We start from the raw sequence: 17,735 nt of genomic DNA on the forward strand, positions 1-17,735 counted from the left end.
TGCCTCGTTGAAGGGAATGTCCCTCTGCTGCCCTCCTGTAGCAGCTGTGAGAGTGACGGCCTGCCCAGAATCTCCTCTGCTCACCTGGACTCACTAGCAGATGCAGTTCCAGGCACCATGACATCTCCCACCCAAGGCCTGAAGCTCTCTTCTTTTTAGCCTTGGGCCTTCTGTAGCACACCGGGACACAACTCAAAAGTGAGGGAAATTCTGGCCCTCAGGGAATCTGTCCATCAGTGGGGGGTAGGAATTGATGGCTGCTGTGAACAACCATGAGGCATGTTCCACACGGTCTGCAGATCAACTGGAGTGAGCCCCAGTGGCACCCTGCTTGTTAGCATACCATGTATGGGCCCTTCTCCCTTCCCTGTCTCACTTCCCCTCCATCTGTGTGTGCTTCCTGGGATCCGCTCCCAATAAACTACCTGCACTCAGGTCTTTGTCTGGGAGTCTCCTCGGGAGAAATGCAAACTAAGACAACTCCCCATAGCACTCTGTTGCACTGTTTTCTAAGCACCCACTGTCTCCCTGGGGACCACATGTCCATCCCCAGAGAAAGCTCCTACTCTGCTGAGGGTGGTCAGGACTTGGAGTTACTACAACGACATCTGTGGGTTGCCAAATCTGTGTGGAAGTAACCATGCCTTAACTCATCTCAGAGGATTCCATGAAAGCCCCAGCGGGCAGATGGTCCCAGGGGTCTGTTTGCTCCATTGAATAGGGCAGGCATGGTCCACAAGCGGAGAAGCCTCTAGCTGAAGTTGGTAAGTATGCACTATTCCAAAGAATGTGTCCAGGGTATGTGACTGGCCACCCCATCATCTCCCCTCCTCAAGCAACAGAGCTTCTTTTGCCTCCATATCTGGAGGTTGCCCTGACCATGTAGAACATCTGCTCAATCGCAGCCCCTCCCCAGGGGGAAAGCGAACAGCTGGCTCTCCTGCCTTTGATCATGCGGGAGAGATGCTAAGAGGTGGGGAGAGTGGGGTCAGTTCCACTTAAGACAGAATCACAGAATGTCACCACCAGAAAGGGTTTGAAGTTCATTTACCCACAAATTTTTAATTGGCAGCATTGTGGACTGTGTTCAGTCTGAGACAGGTTCTCTTTGGCCAAAACAAGATTTTTGCTTTAACAAACCCAAAGAGTATTTTTAAAGTTCTCAAATTCCAGATTCTCTTGAAAACAATGGGAAGCTCTGACAAAGTGGAGTCCATGTTCCCACTTGCCAATAATCCGCTAGCTGGGGTTTAACGACGGGAAACACCTTTTCAGACCTTCAGAGTCCTGCCACAGGTTCAATCCTGTATGCCCAGAGCTTCCTGGGCACCAGTCATTTGAATGGGCAGTTCCTGTGTTTAACCAGGGAGGTCGTGGGAGGAGTTCGAACCTGTTAGAAGCAAAGTAAAGCGGGCGCTGCGCGTGCCGGGCGGGGAAGCGGTGCGAGCCAGGCGCTGCGAACGTTCGCCGCGGGGGCGGCTCCGGGGCCTGAGTGGGCGCCGCCGCTGCCTCAGCCGAGGGGGCCGGGCCGGAGCGTGAGGAGGAGTGAGGCCGCAGGAGACCTTCCCGACGCCCCCTGCTCCTGCAGGGAAGTGAGCAAGGATGATTGAGGAAAGTGGGAACAAGCGGAAGACCATGGCAGAGAAGAGGCAGCTGTTCATAGAAATGCGTGCTCAGAATTTTGATGTCATACGACTATCAACTTACAGAACAGCCTGCAAATTACGATTTGTACAAAAACGATGCAACCTTCATCTTGTTGATATCTGGAACATGATTGAAGCCTTCCGAGACAATGGCCTTAATACACTGGACCATACCACCGAGATTAGTGTGTCCCGCCTTGAAACTGTCATCTCCTCCATCTACTATCAGTTGAACAAGCGCCTTCCTTCTACTCACCAAATTAGTGTGGAACAATCTATCAGCCTCCTCCTCAACTTTATGATTGCTGCATATGACAGTGAGGGCCGAGGCAAGTTGACGGTATTTTCAGTTAAAGCTATGTTAGCAACCATGTGTGGTGGAAAAATGCTGGACAAATTGAGATATGTTTTCTCCCAGATGTCAGATTCCAATGGCTTAATGATATTTAGCAAGTTTGACCAGTTTCTGAAGGAAGTTCTGAAGCTCCCAACAGCTGTCTTTGAAGGGCCATCTTTTGGTTACACAGAGCACTCAGTCCGCACCTGTTTTCCACAGCAGAGAAAGATAATGCTAAATATGTTTTTAGACATGATGATGGCTGACCCTCCTCCCCAGTGCCTTGTCTGGCTACCTCTCATGCACAGGCTTGCCCATGTTGAGAATGTCTTCCATCCCGTGGAGTGCTCCTACTGCCGGTGTGAGAGTATGATGGGTTTCCGGTACCGATGCCAGCAGTGCCACAACTATCAGCTCTGCCAGAATTGCTTTTGGCGTGGCCATGCCGGTGGCCCTCACAGCAATCAACACCAGATGAAGGAGCATTCCTCTTGGAAATCTCCTGCAAAGAAGCTGAGCCATGCAATTAGTAAATCTTTGGGGTGTGTACCCACGAGAGAACCCCCGCATCCTGTTTTTCCTGAGCAACCAGAGAAACCACTTGACCTTGCACATATAGTTCCTCCTCGCCCTCTGACTAATATGAATGACACCGTGGTTAGCCACATGTCCTCTGGAGTGCCCACTCCCACCAAGAGGTTACAGTATAGCCAGGATATACCCTGTCACTTGGCCGATGAGCATGCGCTGATAGCCTCCTATGTGGCCCGTCTGCAGCACTGTGCACGTGTTCTGGACAGTCCTAGCCGACTGGATGAGGAACACCGTCTTATAGCTCGATATGCTGCCCGGCTGGCTGCAGAAGCAGGAAATGTGACTCGTCCTCCCACTGACTTGAGCTTTAACTTTGATGCCAACAAACAACAAAGACAGCTTATTGCAGAACTGGAAAACAAAAACAGAGAGATCCTGCAGGAGATTCAGCGTCTCCGCCTGGAACACGAGCAGGCCTCCCAGCCCACCCCTGAGAAGGCACAGCAGAACCCCACGCTGCTGGCAGAGCTGCGGCTGCTGAGGCAAAGGAAGGATGAACTGGAGCAGAGGATGTCGGCCCTGCAAGAGAGCAGGCGGGAACTGATGGTCCAGCTAGAAGAGTTGATGAAGTTGCTGAAGGCTCAGGCCACAGGGTCACCACATACATCGCCCACCCATGGAGGCGGCCGGCCGATGCCCATGCCAGTGCGCTCCACGTCTGCCGGCTCCACCCCCACCCACTGTCCGCAGGACTCACTGAGCGGAGTTGGGGGAGACGTGCAGGAGGCCTTTGCACAAGGTACGAGGAGAAACCTCCGCAATGACCTGCTGGTGGCAGCTGACTCCATCACCAACACCATGTCATCCCTGGTGAAGGAGCTCCATTCAGGTGAAACCCAGAGCTCCCACCCGGCTTCCCGGCCTCCCCTGCCTCGCCCACGCCCTTCTCACTTCCTCGCCAGCTCTGGCAGAACCTCACCACCCAGCTCGCACCACCCCATTTCACCACCCAACTTTGCCTTCTAGGAACACATTGGATGTCTCCGCCCAGAGAGCCTTTGTCACACAGGATTGCATAGGGGCGGTTTCACATTCAGGCTATCTCAGGAGTGCATCTTGTGGAGCAAGCTGAATTTGGAGAAATTCAGACCTTTCAGTGCAGGCAGGCCCCCTTCCTACTTACCCCGTCTTCTATCTGTGCTTTGTCCACAGCCGCTCTCTCCCTAGGCCTGACCGACCGCCTCATTCTGAAGCTTCTCTGGAAGTCTGGAGCCGAATCAGCCAGGAAAGCTCTGGATCTTCCCCTCCTGCCTTTCTGCTCTCTCCTGTTTGATTTGGTTTTGAAGCCTATTCCCTCCTTTTGTCCATGACCAGGCTCTGATTTCACCTGAAGTTCATGACCTGAGTCTGTCGCCTCTTCCACTCCTCGTGCTCAGCTCATCTGTGACTTCTTTCTCAGTCTCTCCATCACCTCGCCACATCAGTGACTTCCCAAAGACCTTTACCTTACATAAAACCTAGGAAAGAGAGAGAAAATAAAAGGCCATTCACATATCATCCTATCTCCAGGAATCCCCATGACTCTGCCAGTTACGTAGGGGCCAGAGAGTCACTAACGATTTCACAGCGGTGGGGTTTCCGTGTTTTCTGTTAAACTAATGGTTTCCCTTCCTAAGTGCTGTAGGTCACTCACACTGATGGTTCTCTTTTGTTTCTTTCCACCTAATGTAGTGCTTTTAAATACCTTGAAGTAGCTTAACAGGGCTATTAAATAAAAAGATAAAGCAGTTTTTCCATGGACCATTCAAACACATAGATTTATTCAAACACTCTTAGGGAAGGCAAGCCTTGGGTATGTTTCAGCCCTTCGTAGGAGAAAGCTCACATGTTTCGGGTTGTCATGGGACTGGACAGAGCCCCCAGCTCTGCTCTCAAATCTGCCTATTTTCATACAGACCAAAGTGAGTGTGTGGCCCAGGCTACTCTTTCCAGCCAGTGAAGGTCAGACGCTGCTTCTCTGGTTTGATGGCGCCACCCTCTCCATTCTAGCACTGTTTCTCAACCCCCGTCAGAAGCACGGCTCCCCTCTGTACCCATGAACAGAAGAGGTGACAGCCTTTGGGATGACCTCACAGGTGATTAGAAGGCACTTTCCCTAATACAGCTCCCCACAGATGCCAGAGAAATCCCACTTTTAGAGGAAATTTCTTAGGGAATTTCGGGCCATGGAAATTAACTACACTTGTACTTCATGGCCACTTACTAGAGTTTATGCAAAATAAGTGGCTTCTGCGTTCATCGTGCTGGGGTGAGAGGTCATTAAATACCATTAAGCATAAAGCACATAGAGACCAAATAGCTTCACAAAAATTTAAAGGTTATAGGAATACTCAGCAGTGTCTCATAGTAGGAAAGAATGGTTTCAACAAAATTATGTAGTGTAATTTGGAAGGTGCCTTAGAGAGCACATTGTCCAGTCCCTTACTTTAGAAATGTTGCATATGCTTATCAGAAAAGTTGTCTGCCTAAGGTCGTGCAGCTTGAAGGGGGAAAGCTGGTCCTAGAACTTGGGTCTTCAGAGCATTAAGCCAGAGATCTTACTCCCCTCCAGGACAAGACATCAAACCCAGAGTCCCAGAGGCCCCTTTCCCTGATGTTCTTTCAGTCACTGAAGCCTGCAGGTAGATGTGGACCAAAGCCACACATGGCATGGTATCCCTCTAACATGCAGACATAAACTCCCTTTACATGTGAGGGTACCAATTTCTCAATGAATAGAACAGCTTCGCCCAACACCAACACGTTTTTACTATCTCCTTGACAGTGACTTGACAGGTTTTTGTTCCAATGAGAGGACATACTTGGATTATCTTTACATATAGTCTATACAGTATATACATACTGTATGTACATAGCTTGTACTCCTCATCTTTATAAAGTTTTTTCACAGATAATGGAATCCTAGAATTGGAAAGGATCGAGGCCAGGCACAGTGGCTCACGCCTGAAATCTCAGCACTTTGGTAGGCTGAGGCAGGTGGATCACCTGAGGTCAGGAGTTCAAGACCAGCCTGACCAACATGGTGAAACCCCATCTCTACTGAAAATACAAAATTAACCGGACGTGGTGGTGCATGCCTGTAATCCCAGCTACTCGGGAGGCTGAGGCAGGAAAATCACTTGAACCTGGGATGCAGAGGTTGCATGAGCCGAGATTGCGCTGCTGCACTCCAGCCTGGGCAACAAGAGCAAAACTCCATCTCAAAAAAAAAAGAAAAAGAAAAAAATTGGAAAGGATGTTAGAAGTCATTTAATCTAACTTGCCACCCAATAAAACAGTCCTCTGAATAAAAAAAAAAAAAAAAAAGAAGCAAAGTAAAGGGCTCCGGACTCTCCGGACAGATAGGCTGAGGCACTCCTGGGATTGTCTTTGCAGGGCCATGGGATCTGATAGTGGTGGTCGTCGCAAAGTTTGGGTGAAGACTTCAGGGACTTTGAGCAGGGCAAACTGCCCCCATCCCCAGCTTCCTCCTGGGGGCCTCCTCCTTCATCGCCATCCCCAAAGGAACACGCCGCATTTGTCGGAGCCGGGCTTTCCTTGAAAGGGTCACCTTCAAGTGGGCGCGGACGCTGGCACTGGGCACCTCCGGAGGACAGGACTCTCCGCTCCTGCGCGCGCGACCCGGGTGCGGTACCACAGCTGGCGGCAGAGGGCGGTGCTCCCTGTTCCAAAGCGCACGGTCGAAACCCGGCTACTGTGGTCCGATTCAGACGGGATGCGAAGGCGCTGAAATCCCTGCCAGGGGAGGGCCCCGCTGCCCGGGGACTCGCGTCAGCGTGGCCGGACCTACGGTGCCCGCGCCCTGGACGCACCAGCCCGAGAGCACGCAGTGGGGTGCGGGAGCTGGGCACCCACCCTCGGCCTCGAGTAAGAGGCAGGCGGGGACCCCGGGGCGGAGTCCAGCGCGGGGCGGGGCGCACAGGTCTGAGACGCTGGAAAGAGCTGTGGGGGCGGAGCGCCAACTCCAGCTGGAACCCAGAGACCGCCACACGCCGGAGGAGCGCGCCGGGCGGAGGGAAAAAGAGGGACATCCCCCACGCAGCGGCTCTGCAAGTGCAAGTCCGGGTCCTCGAGGCGTAAACCGAGTGGCCCGCCCGCGCCCAACCACCCTGTGACCCTCGATCCGGCTTCCGGAGCCGCAAAGCGCACAGAAAGGAGGAGCCGAGGCAGGTAAGGGCTTAGATCCTTGCAGTCCCGGGACTCATTCGGTGCGGTGGGGGAGTCGCTAGGACAAGGGCCTCCGACGCCCACTTTTTTCTCGGGCATTCTGGCTGTTTGCCTCCCGCCACTCTCGGGGCTGGCTTGAAGCAGGCGAGTTGGTTTCAGGCAATCCCCTCTGGGCCCTCTAGAACGGGGTAGGGGACGGTAAGCGGAGTCTGTGGTGTGCGGGCGCGGGCGGAGGGAGTCAGCGGGTAGCTGAGCTCGAGGGCGAGCTCCAAAGTGCAGCGCAGGGCGCAGGTAGAGGGGCACCTTCCTGAAAGGTGAGCAGAAAACAGCAAGCGTCCGTGGGGAAATTCCCGCGCACCGCATCCTCCACTCACCCGCCGTTTTCTTCCAGCCAGGAGGTCCCACAGCCTTTGCTTCTCGAGCCTGAATTTTTGGCTTGATTCCTGTCCTAGCCAGGGTGTCGCCTCTAGACACCGACCGCGCGGCCGCGTTGATGGGGCGGGAAGGGGGCTGCTGGAACGGGTTGCTCCCGGGCGGAGAGTGCAATCTACGAAAATGCGGCCTGAATCTGTCCCAGCCCGGGCGCGCGCCCTCTCATCTTGGGTTAGGGGACTAGAAAGCCGAGGAGGGGTAGGACTCCCAATTCTTGGTCCCAGGCTGAGCAAAGGCTGCAGGGATTGGTCGCATGAGACGGAGGGGCGACCTGGAGGGAAGACAGCTCCGGGTGTGGACGCCACTGAGATTTGCACCTCGCCTCTTGGAGGTTGTCACCTTGGGAAAGCAGCTGGCGGGCGCACCCCAGGTTAGGGTATCTTTTGCTGGCGCGCAGTTCCTGTCCCTCGGCGTTCTGCTCCCCTCGCAGGAGTGGACCAAACGCGTTGTTCAGTTGGGACCCAGCATCCCGCGGCGCCCACATGTGGAGTCGTTTCCAGGTGTGCTGAGAGGCGAGGGGAAGGCCACTCACAGTTGGACAGCCAGGGCCCCCTTTCTATAGGTGTTGGGGTCTGAGCTCTTTTTCCAGCCCTTCGGTGAAGCCTTGTACCCTGGGGTGCCCTATCTCCTGCGGGCTCAGGGCTTCAGAGACTATTTTCCCTATTTTGAGACCTTGGTGACAGGACATGGTGCCTTTCAGGCAGGGTTGACTCTGGGTGGAGAACTAGGGCCAAGTGAAGGAGGTCAGGGAGCAGATCCAAAGTTGGAGTAGGGTGGGAAGGGCGGCAGAGGATTTCTTTCTCAAGCTGGTTCCCGAAGAACAGGGGAGCAGCGGGGGAATTCCCCTCCCCCACCCCACCCCAGCCTCCTCCACCTACAGCTTCCTGGTCATGCACTCAACAGATTCCTGTCCAGCCCCCGCTATGTACCAGGTGCTGGACTGGGCAGCAGGAATTTGGTTTACAAGAAGATTAGGACTCCGAGAGCATATATCACTGGCCCAGGGTGACTCAGTCTGTCCATGTGAAAATGAACTTGGTGATTTCCAAGTCTATGGCTTGGTTAGTACAGAGGGAGTGGTGTCCTGCTTTGGAGAGAAGACCCCGCAGCATCCTGGCCCTCCTGCTTCATTGTCCCTGGCCAACAGGTGCCACAATATTGTGACAGCTGTAGGAGCCTGGCCGGCTCCTGGGAGCAGCCTTGGAAACATTCCAGAAGCCCCTGTGGGAGCTGATGTGTTGGGACTGGAGAATGTGACTGGGCAGACAAACAGGCTCTGGCCCCTGGGCAAAGGGCAAAGGTGCACATTCTTCTTGAGAGTTTTGGAGAGTCCGATCCATCCTATGCCATCCTTCCCGACAGGTGGGCAGCCCCTGAGGGTTTCCCAACTTACGGATCTCAGGTCTCCTTTCCCCGCATCCTGGGTAGTTCCATCTGGTTAGGCTGTGGGTCTGGTTGGCCTATACTTGGGGAACTCAGGGAATGTGACCAGATGTTCTCCTGCACGTTGTCCACTGGTTGTGCCTCCTTCCAGGATCCAGGATGGCGAGTCAACTCTCCCCAAGGATTTGGGCAGGGTGCTAGGCTCACTGACCCTGAAAGAGCAGAAGGTCTGGACCCCCACCCCTTGCACCTCCCTCACACCGCTTTTCTTGTGGACATCACCATGGCAGCCCAGAATGGAAATACCAGTTTTGCACCCAACTTTAATCCACCCCAAGACCATGCCTCCTCCCTCTCCTTTAACTTCAGTTATGGTGATTACGACCTCCCTATGGATGAGGATGAGGACATGACCAAGACCAGGACCTTCTTCGCAGCCAAGATCGTCATTGGCATTGCACTGGCAGGCATCATGCTGGTCTGCGGCATTGGTAACTTTGTCTTTATCGCTGCCCTCACCCGCTATAAGAAGTTGCGCAACCTCACCAATCTGCTCATTGCCAATCTGGCCATCTCTGACTTCCTGGTGGCCATCATCTGCTGCCCCTTTGAGATGGACTATTACGTGGTAAGGCAGCTCTCTTGGGAGCATGGCCACGTGCTCTGTGCCTCCGTCAACTACCTGCGCACTGTCTCCCTCTACGTCTCCACCAATGCCTTGCTGGCCATCGCCATTGACAGGTGAGGATGGTGGGTGGGGTGAGTGATGGGGCTGTCTCTTTCCTCACTTAGGCTCTGAGAGGCTGGCATTGCTCCAGAGAGGAATGCTCACCAATCTTTGGAGGGCAAGAGGAGGTCTTGTTTCTTCACTTGTGTTCTATTCCCCCAGATATGAGCAAGACTGAGGCTGCTGAGTGGCCCATCTCTGGGCCATGCCCCCAGATACCACATGTGCTTCAGATACAGGCAGGCCACATGACTGTGTGGCATCAACACAAAGGGAAAGCAAAAACGGCAGGCAGCTACTACCTAGAAGCCACAGGAGAGTTAACTAGGGCAGCTTCCAGTCAGGAGAACACGTACCAAGCTTTTCCTGTAGCCACCCTCCAGGTGGAGATGTGAAACATTTCCATCACCTGCAGCTGTGCTCCTCACCAGTCAATCCTCCCCCACCAGGCAACCACCAATCTGATTTCTATCATTACATTCAGTTTCACCTGTTCCTTAACATCATAAAAAAGAAATCATACCGTATGTGCTGTTGTTTCTGATAGACTTTGTTGCAGAGCTTATTTTAAAATGAGATAACAGGGTTTGTTTGTGCAAAAGAGGAAAGGACACGCTTGCTTTTGCTTTTCTGCATATGTTGGTGTGCTCATTTGCATACATTTGCATAAGATATTCCAGAAATCCTTGCTCTATTTTATTTTTTCCTTTCCTTTATGTATTTATTTTTTTTATTTCTTTATTTTTTTTTAATTTTTATTTTTTTATTATTATACTTTAAGTTCTAGGGTACATGTGCATAACGTGCAGGTTTGTTACATATGTATACTTGTGCCATGTTGCTGTGCTGCACCCATCAACTCGTCAGCACCCAACTACTCGTCATTTACATCAGGTATAACTCCCAATGCAATCCCTCCCCCCTCCCCCCTCCCCATAATAGGCCCCGGTGTGTGAGGTCCCCCTTCCCGAGTCCAAGTGATCTCATTGTTCAGTTCCCACCTATGAGTGAGAACATGCGGTGTTTGGTTTTCTGTTCTTGTGATAGTTTGCTAAGAATGATGGTTTCCAGCTGCATCCATGTCCCTACAAAGGACACAAACTCATCATCATCATTATTTTTTGCTTTTATTATTTTTAATTGACACATATAATTGTAAATACTTATGGGGTACAGAGTGATATTTCTATGCATGGTATACAATGTGTAATGATCAAGGTAATTAGCATATCCATCACCTCAAACGTTTATCATTACTTTGTGTTGGAAACATTCAAAATCCACTCTTCTGGCTATTTGGAAATTATATAATAAATTGTGTTCATTATATTCACCCTATGGTGCTGTAGAACACTAGAACTTACTCCTCATCACCAACCCTTGCTCTATTTTAAATTTTAAAGTAAAATGTATAATAGCAGTTTATGACAAACCTTACACACGTTTTATCTATGTGAACAGTTGCAGGCCGGCATCGGGCCATCACTGGCTCTGTTCGAGGGGGCAGTGGTCACCTTCTCATGTTTCTCCAGTTGTGTTCTGCTCCGCCAGATATGAGCAAGACTGAGGCTGCTGAGTGGCCCATCTCTGGGCCATGCCCCCAGATACCACATGTGCTTCAGATACAGGCATGCCACGTGACAGTGTTGCTGTCTCTTGGTTGTGTCTCTTGGTTGCTGTCTGCCATTGTAAGCTGTACTCATTAGGATGATCTGCTTAGTCATCCTTTTTCTTTTCATCTTTTCAACTCTTAAATTTTTCCCCTGTTCTCAGTGCTGCTTAGGTTTGTTCTCTTTAATCAACCAGTTTAATATTTTTCATTTTGGTAATAAAATACACAGACGGGTGTAGGAAGCATCCTTCTTCCTTTGTATAATATGATTCCTACAGGAAAAACGATTTTACTACAACTCTGAGGCTCTCCAGCCCCGAAACCAGCCCTTATGAAATGTGTACCTATCAACCAACTGCACAAAATTCTCCAGGGAAAATGGTGCAAAGTATCATTTGATAGAAAGATACAAAGTCAGCCCGGGCCCGGCGGCTGATGTCTGTAATCCCAGCACTTTGGGAGGCTGAGGTGGGCAGATCACCTGAGGTCAGGAGTTTGAGAACAGCCTGGCCAGCATAGTGAAACCCTGTCTCTACTAAAAACACAAAAATTAGCTGGGCATGGTGGCGGGTGCCTGTAATCCCAGCTACTTGGGAGGCTGAAGCAGGAGAATCGCTTGAACCTGGGAGGCGGAGGTTGCCGTGAGCCAGGACTGCGCCATTGCACTCCAGCCTGGGAAACTCTGTCTCAGAAAAAAAAGAAAAGAAAAGAAAAGAAAGATACAAAGTCAGATTCCTGGGCTCCACCCCACCCTCTTGAATGGGAATCCCTTGGGCGAGGTCCCAGGAATCTGCATTTTTATCTAATTCCTCAAGTGATTCTGATGCTCACTAAAGTGAGAGTGTATTAGTCAGGGTTCTCTAGAGGGACAGAACTAATGGAATATATATACATGTGTATACATATTCCATATATATATATATGGGAGTTTATTAAGTATTAACTCACGTGATCACAATAGGCCATCTGCAGGCTGAGAAGCAAGGAGAGCCAGTCCGAGTTCCAAAACTGAAGAACTTGAAGTACAATCTTTGAGGGCAGGAAGCATCCAGCTTGGGAGAAAGATGTAGGCTGGGAGGCTAGGTCAGTCTCTCTCTTCACATTTTTCTGACTGCTTATATTCTAGCCAAGCTGGCAGTTGATCAGATTATGCCCACCCAGATTAAGGGTAGGTCTGCCTTTCCCAGCCCACTGACTCAAATATTGATCTCCTTTGGCAATGCCCTCACAGACATACCCAGGATCAATACTTTGTATCCTTCAATCCAATCAAGGTGACACTCAATATTAACCATCACCGAGAGTAAGTACTGTTCCTATCCCCCCTTGTCCCACTGAAACCTTTGTCTTTATAATGCTGGTTTGGTTTGGTTTCGTTTTTTGTAACACTGGAGTTTCTTGGGAAACAATTGCCTTGTTACAACACCACAGACAACAGAGTGAGTCCTTTTACACCCCAAACCAACTCTGCCCCAGCCAACTTCCCAGCACCATCAGCAGCTCCATCATTCTCTCGGCCATCCAACCAGGGAAAAGTTACCATCATCCTTACCCTTTCTCCCTGTCCTACCTCCACTCACCCCACCCCATGTGTTCAGGCATATACCAAGTCATGGCAGCTCTCCCTCCAGCTTCATCTCTTAGAAAGTCATACCTGGGCCATCATAATGCTCTTCTAACCTGTCTTTTCACTCCCCAGGGGCTCCTGACTGTCCCCTGAAATCCATAGTCATCCATATTAAGCATAGGAATATCACCATTGATGGATCTTCCTGAAACATTTCATTGCTTACAAAATATCTAGAAATTCAAGCGCTTACAGAATACATGTCAAATCCTGAGCCTAGCATTCCAGGGCCCTTGTAATCTGATATCAATCTTTAATTTGCTCTCTTTCTAAGCTCATGCTATGTATGGAGATACTGATAGTATTTTCCAGGAGACAATGTGTTTTAAGCACAATAATTATGTTTTCTATCTTTCTCCACAGTGCCTAGCACAGAGACTTATACCTGTGTCTTAGCTTGGGTTACTCCCAAATCAGACTCTGAGACAAAGATTTATGTGCAGATAACACCCAAGAAGTAATTAAACAAGCTTTCACTGTGGGCAACTAGAGCATATTCCTGCTGAGGGACTCATGGAGCCAGCATAGATCACAGCTCTACAGAGAGTTCTTCTAGAGGTGGGAGGTAGGAAGGAGCTGGGGTATTTATACACTAGCTCCCCGTAAGTCATTGATGAGAGCTGCTCTGGAAATGCTGTACAGGTGGCAGGTGGTAGGACAGGGAGAAAGGGTAAGGATCCTCTTCTCCAATCAGGTTCTAAACTAATTGAAAAAAAATAAAGCAAAATGCTAAGAAAGATGGATGACCAAACTCTCACCTTTGTCCTGATGATGCATATTTTGGAGAAGGGGGCTTTTATCACTGGGCACAGCCAATCCCAGAATTAAATAGGCCTGTGTACTCTAACACACGTAGGATGGGAGAAGCACAGGCCTCCCTGTCCTACTACAAGGAAATATCAGAAGGGCCACCCAATGCTGTTTCCATATGCCACAGTCAGGTCCATCCAGAGAGGAGCCCAGAAGAGGTCCTATTCCAAGTTATAGATACCCTAGAAGGAAAGGATTGGCCTCAAGAAACACATCCAAGCAGACAGATGAAAACAAAGACCTTGCAGATGTCCCTCTTGCCAGCAAATGAGTCATAGGAAATGATTAGCTTAAACAATGTGCAATAGCTTTCAACATCCCTTATGTATGTTTACCTTCTCAGAATAACAAAAAGCCTTAGAGGTTGTCAGTGATGTTATTAATTATCCCCACTTCACAGATGAAGAAACTAGGTCCCCCAACCAAAAGTGATTTATCCAAGTACACAGTTTGAGTCCAGGTACACGGCTGGAATCCAGGTCTTCTGAATAACTCTTAGGCCAGTGTTATTGCTTTCTGATTTGTTTGATGACAACTCTGAATTTTGGAACATCATACAATGAGGAAGATGTTATTGGAGGAAAAAGAATGAGAATTTAGGAATTAACAGCAGAATAAGGAGAAATGTGGAAATTCCCTTTGGCATGGTTTATTGAAATACTTTTCATGACGGAGCCGGATAGAGAGCTATAAAGTTATGAATTTATTCTGCATTATCTAAGGACTTTGGACTCAGTATGGGAGGCAGAATAATGTCCCTCACCCAAGAATAACCACATCCTAATCCCCAGGATCTATAAACATGTTACATTACATGCCAAAGGAGAATTAAGGTAGCAGATGGAATTAAGGTTGCTAATCAGCTGATCTTAAAATGTGGAAATTATACTGGATTATCTGGGTGGGCCCAATGAAATCACAAAGATCTTTAACTGTGGAAGAGGGAGGCCGAAGAGTTTGTGTCAGTGATACAATGCAAGAAACTTGATTGGCCCTTGCTGGCTTTGAACAGGGAAGAAGTCATCAGCCCTGGAATGCTGGCATCCCTAGAAAAGGCAGCAAAAATAGATTCTCCCCATCAGCGCCTCCAGAAAGAAATGCTGCCTTGCAAACATCTTGATTTTAGCACAGTGAAAACCATGTCAAACTTCTGACCTCCAAAACCATAAGATAATACATTTGGGTTGTTTCAAGCCACTACGTTTGTGGTAATTTGTTACAAGCAGCAATAGGAGACTAATTCACTCAGTCATCACGGAGAGACAGTGATTGTGAGATGTCCCTGCCCCCATCAAGAATGGGCCTGCCCATTTGTTCCACTGTCCAGCCCTGTCAGCCTTGTACCACACAGGCAGGTCATGCAGGTTAATTTGGTAAGGCCAGGTCACATGCATGGGTGAAGAACCCCAGCAACCATTGTGCATATGAATATGCCTCAGTAGGGTGCAGCCAGTAGTTGGGATAGGATCTAGCTTCATCCTAGATCTTCAGAAAGTCAAAAGCTGGAGAGAGCCGTGCTGCTTTGGTATCTCTGATGGAATTCAATGGATCAGAGCTACTAGCAGGCAGGGGGCAGGCAAGAGAAGATAAAACAACTTTGTGGCAGAAATATTGGCAGGGACAGGAAGAAATAACGTGACAGAAGGCCTTCTTAGTCCAGTCAGAGACTTGGAAAGAATGACTAAAGGATCTGATCACAAAGGAAAGGCAAGTGGGATAGAATTTTCTACAGGGAGCATCCTGCTCTTGTTCTTACCTGACTCAAGCTCCAGGTATGAAGTACACATTCATTTCTAGGGTTCATTTGTTTCCTCCCTGTCCTTCGTGCCTCTTATCTTCATCTACCTTATCCCAAAGCATTCCTTCGCTACCCCAACCATAAGATGCACAGAAATGATGCCAGGGCACCAAGTGTCTAAATAGGTATCATTAAGTCTCTCTGGAAAGAAAGTATTCAATCCGCACAAATGAGCTCATTTCCCACAAAGGGCTCCAGTCTCTCTCCCAGACAGTGTGGCTCATTGGAAAGGGCAAGGGTAAATACTTATGGTGTCACGGTGACTTCACACTCCTTCTCATTTGAGCACAAGATGGCCCAGGGAGGTGGGAGCATAAGCTTTGTATCAAGAGCCTGGATTCTGATCCCTGTATGATGAGAGCTTGGGCAAGGCATTTACTTTTCATTAGAGTCCCTAGATTTCACCACAAGCCCACCTTGACTCTTCGGCTCTGAAGTACAGGATGACAGCTCATGGGAGGGGAAGCAAGTTCTTGCCCACTGTCCTGAGAAAGGCCCCCACCTCTTTCTGGGGCCACAAGCCCTTCCTTCACCTAAACCGTGAGCTATTTGGAATGAAGAGCTTTGAGAGTATTATATGTTCTTGGGCAGAATGATAAGATGGAAACCCAAGGTGGTATAATAGGATGCTTAAGAATGATAACAGGCCACAAGTATTTATTGAACACCTACTATATACAAAGTATTTTACAAAAATTACCACATTTAGTGTTCACAGTAGCCCTGCAAAGTAAGTATCATCTTATTCCAGGTTGCATTTGGGGAAATAAATCAGAGAGATTGGATAATTCATCCCAGACCCCAAAGCCAATCCAGGGAAAAGCCAGGATTTATTCAGCCTGTTTGACCTAAAGCCTGTGCTGTTTTCACTAAAACACTCCACTATGCCAAATGATGTTGCTAAAATAAGATGAAGCTTGTTAAAGCTGGCTAACAGGTACATGAGGATTCACTGTGCCACTATGTCTGCTTTAGTGTATGTTTGGGGTTAGTTAAAAACTAATGTTTCCAAGCATTCATCATTACTACTGTTGGCTTCCCTCCCCCACTAGATATCTCGCCATTGTTCACCCCCTGAAACCACGGATGAATTATCAAACAGCCTCCTTCCTGATCGCCTTGGTCTGGATGGTGTCCATTCTCATTGCCATCCCATCAGCCTACTTTGCAACAGAAACCGTCCTCTTTATTGTCAAGAGCCAGGAGAAGATCTTCTGTGGCCAGATCTGGCCCGTGGATCAGCAGCTCTACTACAAGTCGTACTTCCTCTTCATCTTTGGCATTGAGTTTGTGGGCCCCGTGGTCACCATGACCCTGTGCTATGCCAGGATCTCCCGGGAGCTCTGGTTCAAGGCAGTCCCTGGGTTCCAGACGGAGCAGATTCGCAAGCGGCTGCGCTGCCGCAGGAAGACGGTCCTGGTGCTCATGTGCATCCTCACAGCCTATGTGCTGTGCTGGGCACCCTTCTATGGTTTCACCATCGTTCGTGACTTCTTCCCCACCGTGTTCGTGAAGGAAAAGCACTACCTCACCGCCTTCTACGTGGTCGAGTGCATCGCCATGAGCAACAGCATGATCAACACCGTGTGCTTTGTGACAGTCAAGAACAACACCATGAAGTACTTCAAGAAGATGATGCTGCTGCATTGGCGTCCCTCCCAGCGGGGGAGCAAGTCCAGCGCCGAGCTTGACCTCAGAACCAACGGGGTGCCTGCCACAGAAGAGGTGGACTGTATCAGGCTGAAGTGACCCCCTGGTGTCACACAACAGAAAACCCCAGTCCAGTACTCAAAGCATCACCCACCATCAACCAAGTTCATAGGCTGCATGGAAAGTGACATCTGTGTTCATGCCTCCCCCATGCCCTCAAGAAGCCCAACACTGCAAAGTCATAACATAAAATGACACTAGACATGAACCAAATCAGCTGACATTTACTGACATCTGCTCGACACCTGCTGTGTCCACAATCCCAACAAGGAGATTAGACACAAGGAGCAGCAACTGACATGGACTGAACACATACTGTGTGCAAACCACACCAATGAGATTAGACAGGGACAGCAGGAGCTGACATTTACTCATTACCTACTGTAATCAAAAACATTTGATTTGATTACAGTCAAAAACATTTAAAAACATAACAAAATGGCAGAAGCTATTGGAGTGCCCAAGATATCTCCAGATATATAGATAGTTCACCCTCCATCTTCCCTAATTCTGTATCTTATCAGTGCAGGAATATCAAAAGGCTACAGGCCAGGCATGATGGCTTACGCCTGTAATCCCAGCACTTTGGGAGGCTAAGGCAGGTGGATCACTTGAGGTCAGGAGTTTAACCCAGACTGGCCAACATGGTGAAACCCTGTCTCTACTAAAAATACAAAATTAGCTAGGTGTGGTGGCAGGAGCCTGTAATCCCAGTTGCTTGGGAGGCTGAGGCAGGAGAATAGCTTGAACTTGGGAGTCAGAGGTTGAAGTGAGCTGAGATGGTTCCACTGCACTCCATCCAGCCTGGGTGACAGAATGAGACTCTGTCTCAGGAAAACAACAACAACAACAGCAAAATTGCTACAGAAGAAGGCCCTTAGACACAATGGAA

At 49.4% G+C, this 17,735-nt stretch overlaps 2 protein-coding genes across 7 annotated transcripts; both read left to right on the forward strand.

Moving 5' to 3' along the window:
* Positions 1-1,058: 1,058 nt before the first annotated feature.
* LOC116270793 (dystrobrevin beta-like) lies at positions 1,059-5,532 on the forward strand. 5 transcript variants are annotated; one of them, XM_031656579.1, is made up of 3 exons: positions 1,059-2,681; positions 3,060-3,406; positions 3,730-4,317. In XM_031656579.1, exons 1-3 carry the CDS (start codon positions 1,603-1,605, stop codon positions 3,885-3,887), a joined length of 1,584 nt encoding a protein of 527 aa, XP_031512439.1. In that variant the 5' UTR covers positions 1,059-1,602; the 3' UTR covers positions 3,888-4,317. The 5 variants fall into 5 exon arrangements, with proteins under 5 accessions (XP_031512439.1, XP_031512435.1, XP_031512436.1 ...); XM_031656575.1 differs by having other exon boundaries at positions 1,059-3,406; XM_031656576.1 differs by lacking the exon at positions 3,730-4,317 and adding an exon at positions 4,567-5,532 and having other exon boundaries at positions 1,061-3,406.
* Positions 5,533-5,910: 378 nt separating this feature from the next.
* Positions 5,911-17,458, forward strand: PROKR2 (prokineticin receptor 2). Of its 2 annotated transcripts, XM_003905045.5 has the most exons (3): positions 5,911-6,747; positions 8,711-9,300; positions 16,186-17,458. In XM_003905045.5, exons 2-3 carry the CDS (start codon positions 8,843-8,845, stop codon positions 16,880-16,882), a joined length of 1,155 nt encoding a protein of 384 aa, XP_003905094.1. In that variant the 5' UTR covers positions 5,911-6,747; positions 8,711-8,842; the 3' UTR covers positions 16,883-17,458. The 2 variants fall into 2 exon arrangements, with proteins under 2 accessions (XP_003905094.1, XP_021776904.1); XM_021921212.2 differs by lacking the exon at positions 5,911-6,747 and having other exon boundaries at positions 8,643-9,300.
* The last annotated feature ends 277 nt before the right edge of the window (positions 17,459-17,735 follow it).

Source organism: Papio anubis, chromosome 16 (assembly GCF_008728515.1).
Source record: "Papio anubis isolate 15944 chromosome 16, Panubis1.0, whole genome shotgun sequence".
NCBI classification, from domain to species: Eukaryota; Metazoa; Chordata; class Mammalia; order Primates; family Cercopithecidae; genus Papio; species Papio anubis.

What these genes read in the sequence shown, in the direction of transcription:
- PROKR2 (XM_021921212.2), top strand. Translation starts at nt 8,669, where the DNA reads ATGTTCTCCTGCACGTTGTCCACTGGTTGTGCCTCCTTCCAGGATCCA. An exon ending in CTGGCCATCGCCATTGACAG is followed by an intron (nt 9,301 to 16,185) that starts GTGAGGATGGTG and finishes CTCCCCCACTAG; the next exon opens with ATATCTCGCCATTGTTCACC.
- LOC116270793 (XM_031656575.1), top strand. Translation starts at nt 1,603, where the DNA reads ATGATTGAGGAAAGTGGGAACAAGCGGAAGACCATGGCAGAGAAGAGG. An exon ending in GGTGAAGGAGCTCCATTCAG is followed by an intron (nt 3,407 to 3,729) that starts GTGAAACCCAGA and finishes CTTTGTCCACAG; the next exon opens with CCGCTCTCTCCCTAGGCCTG.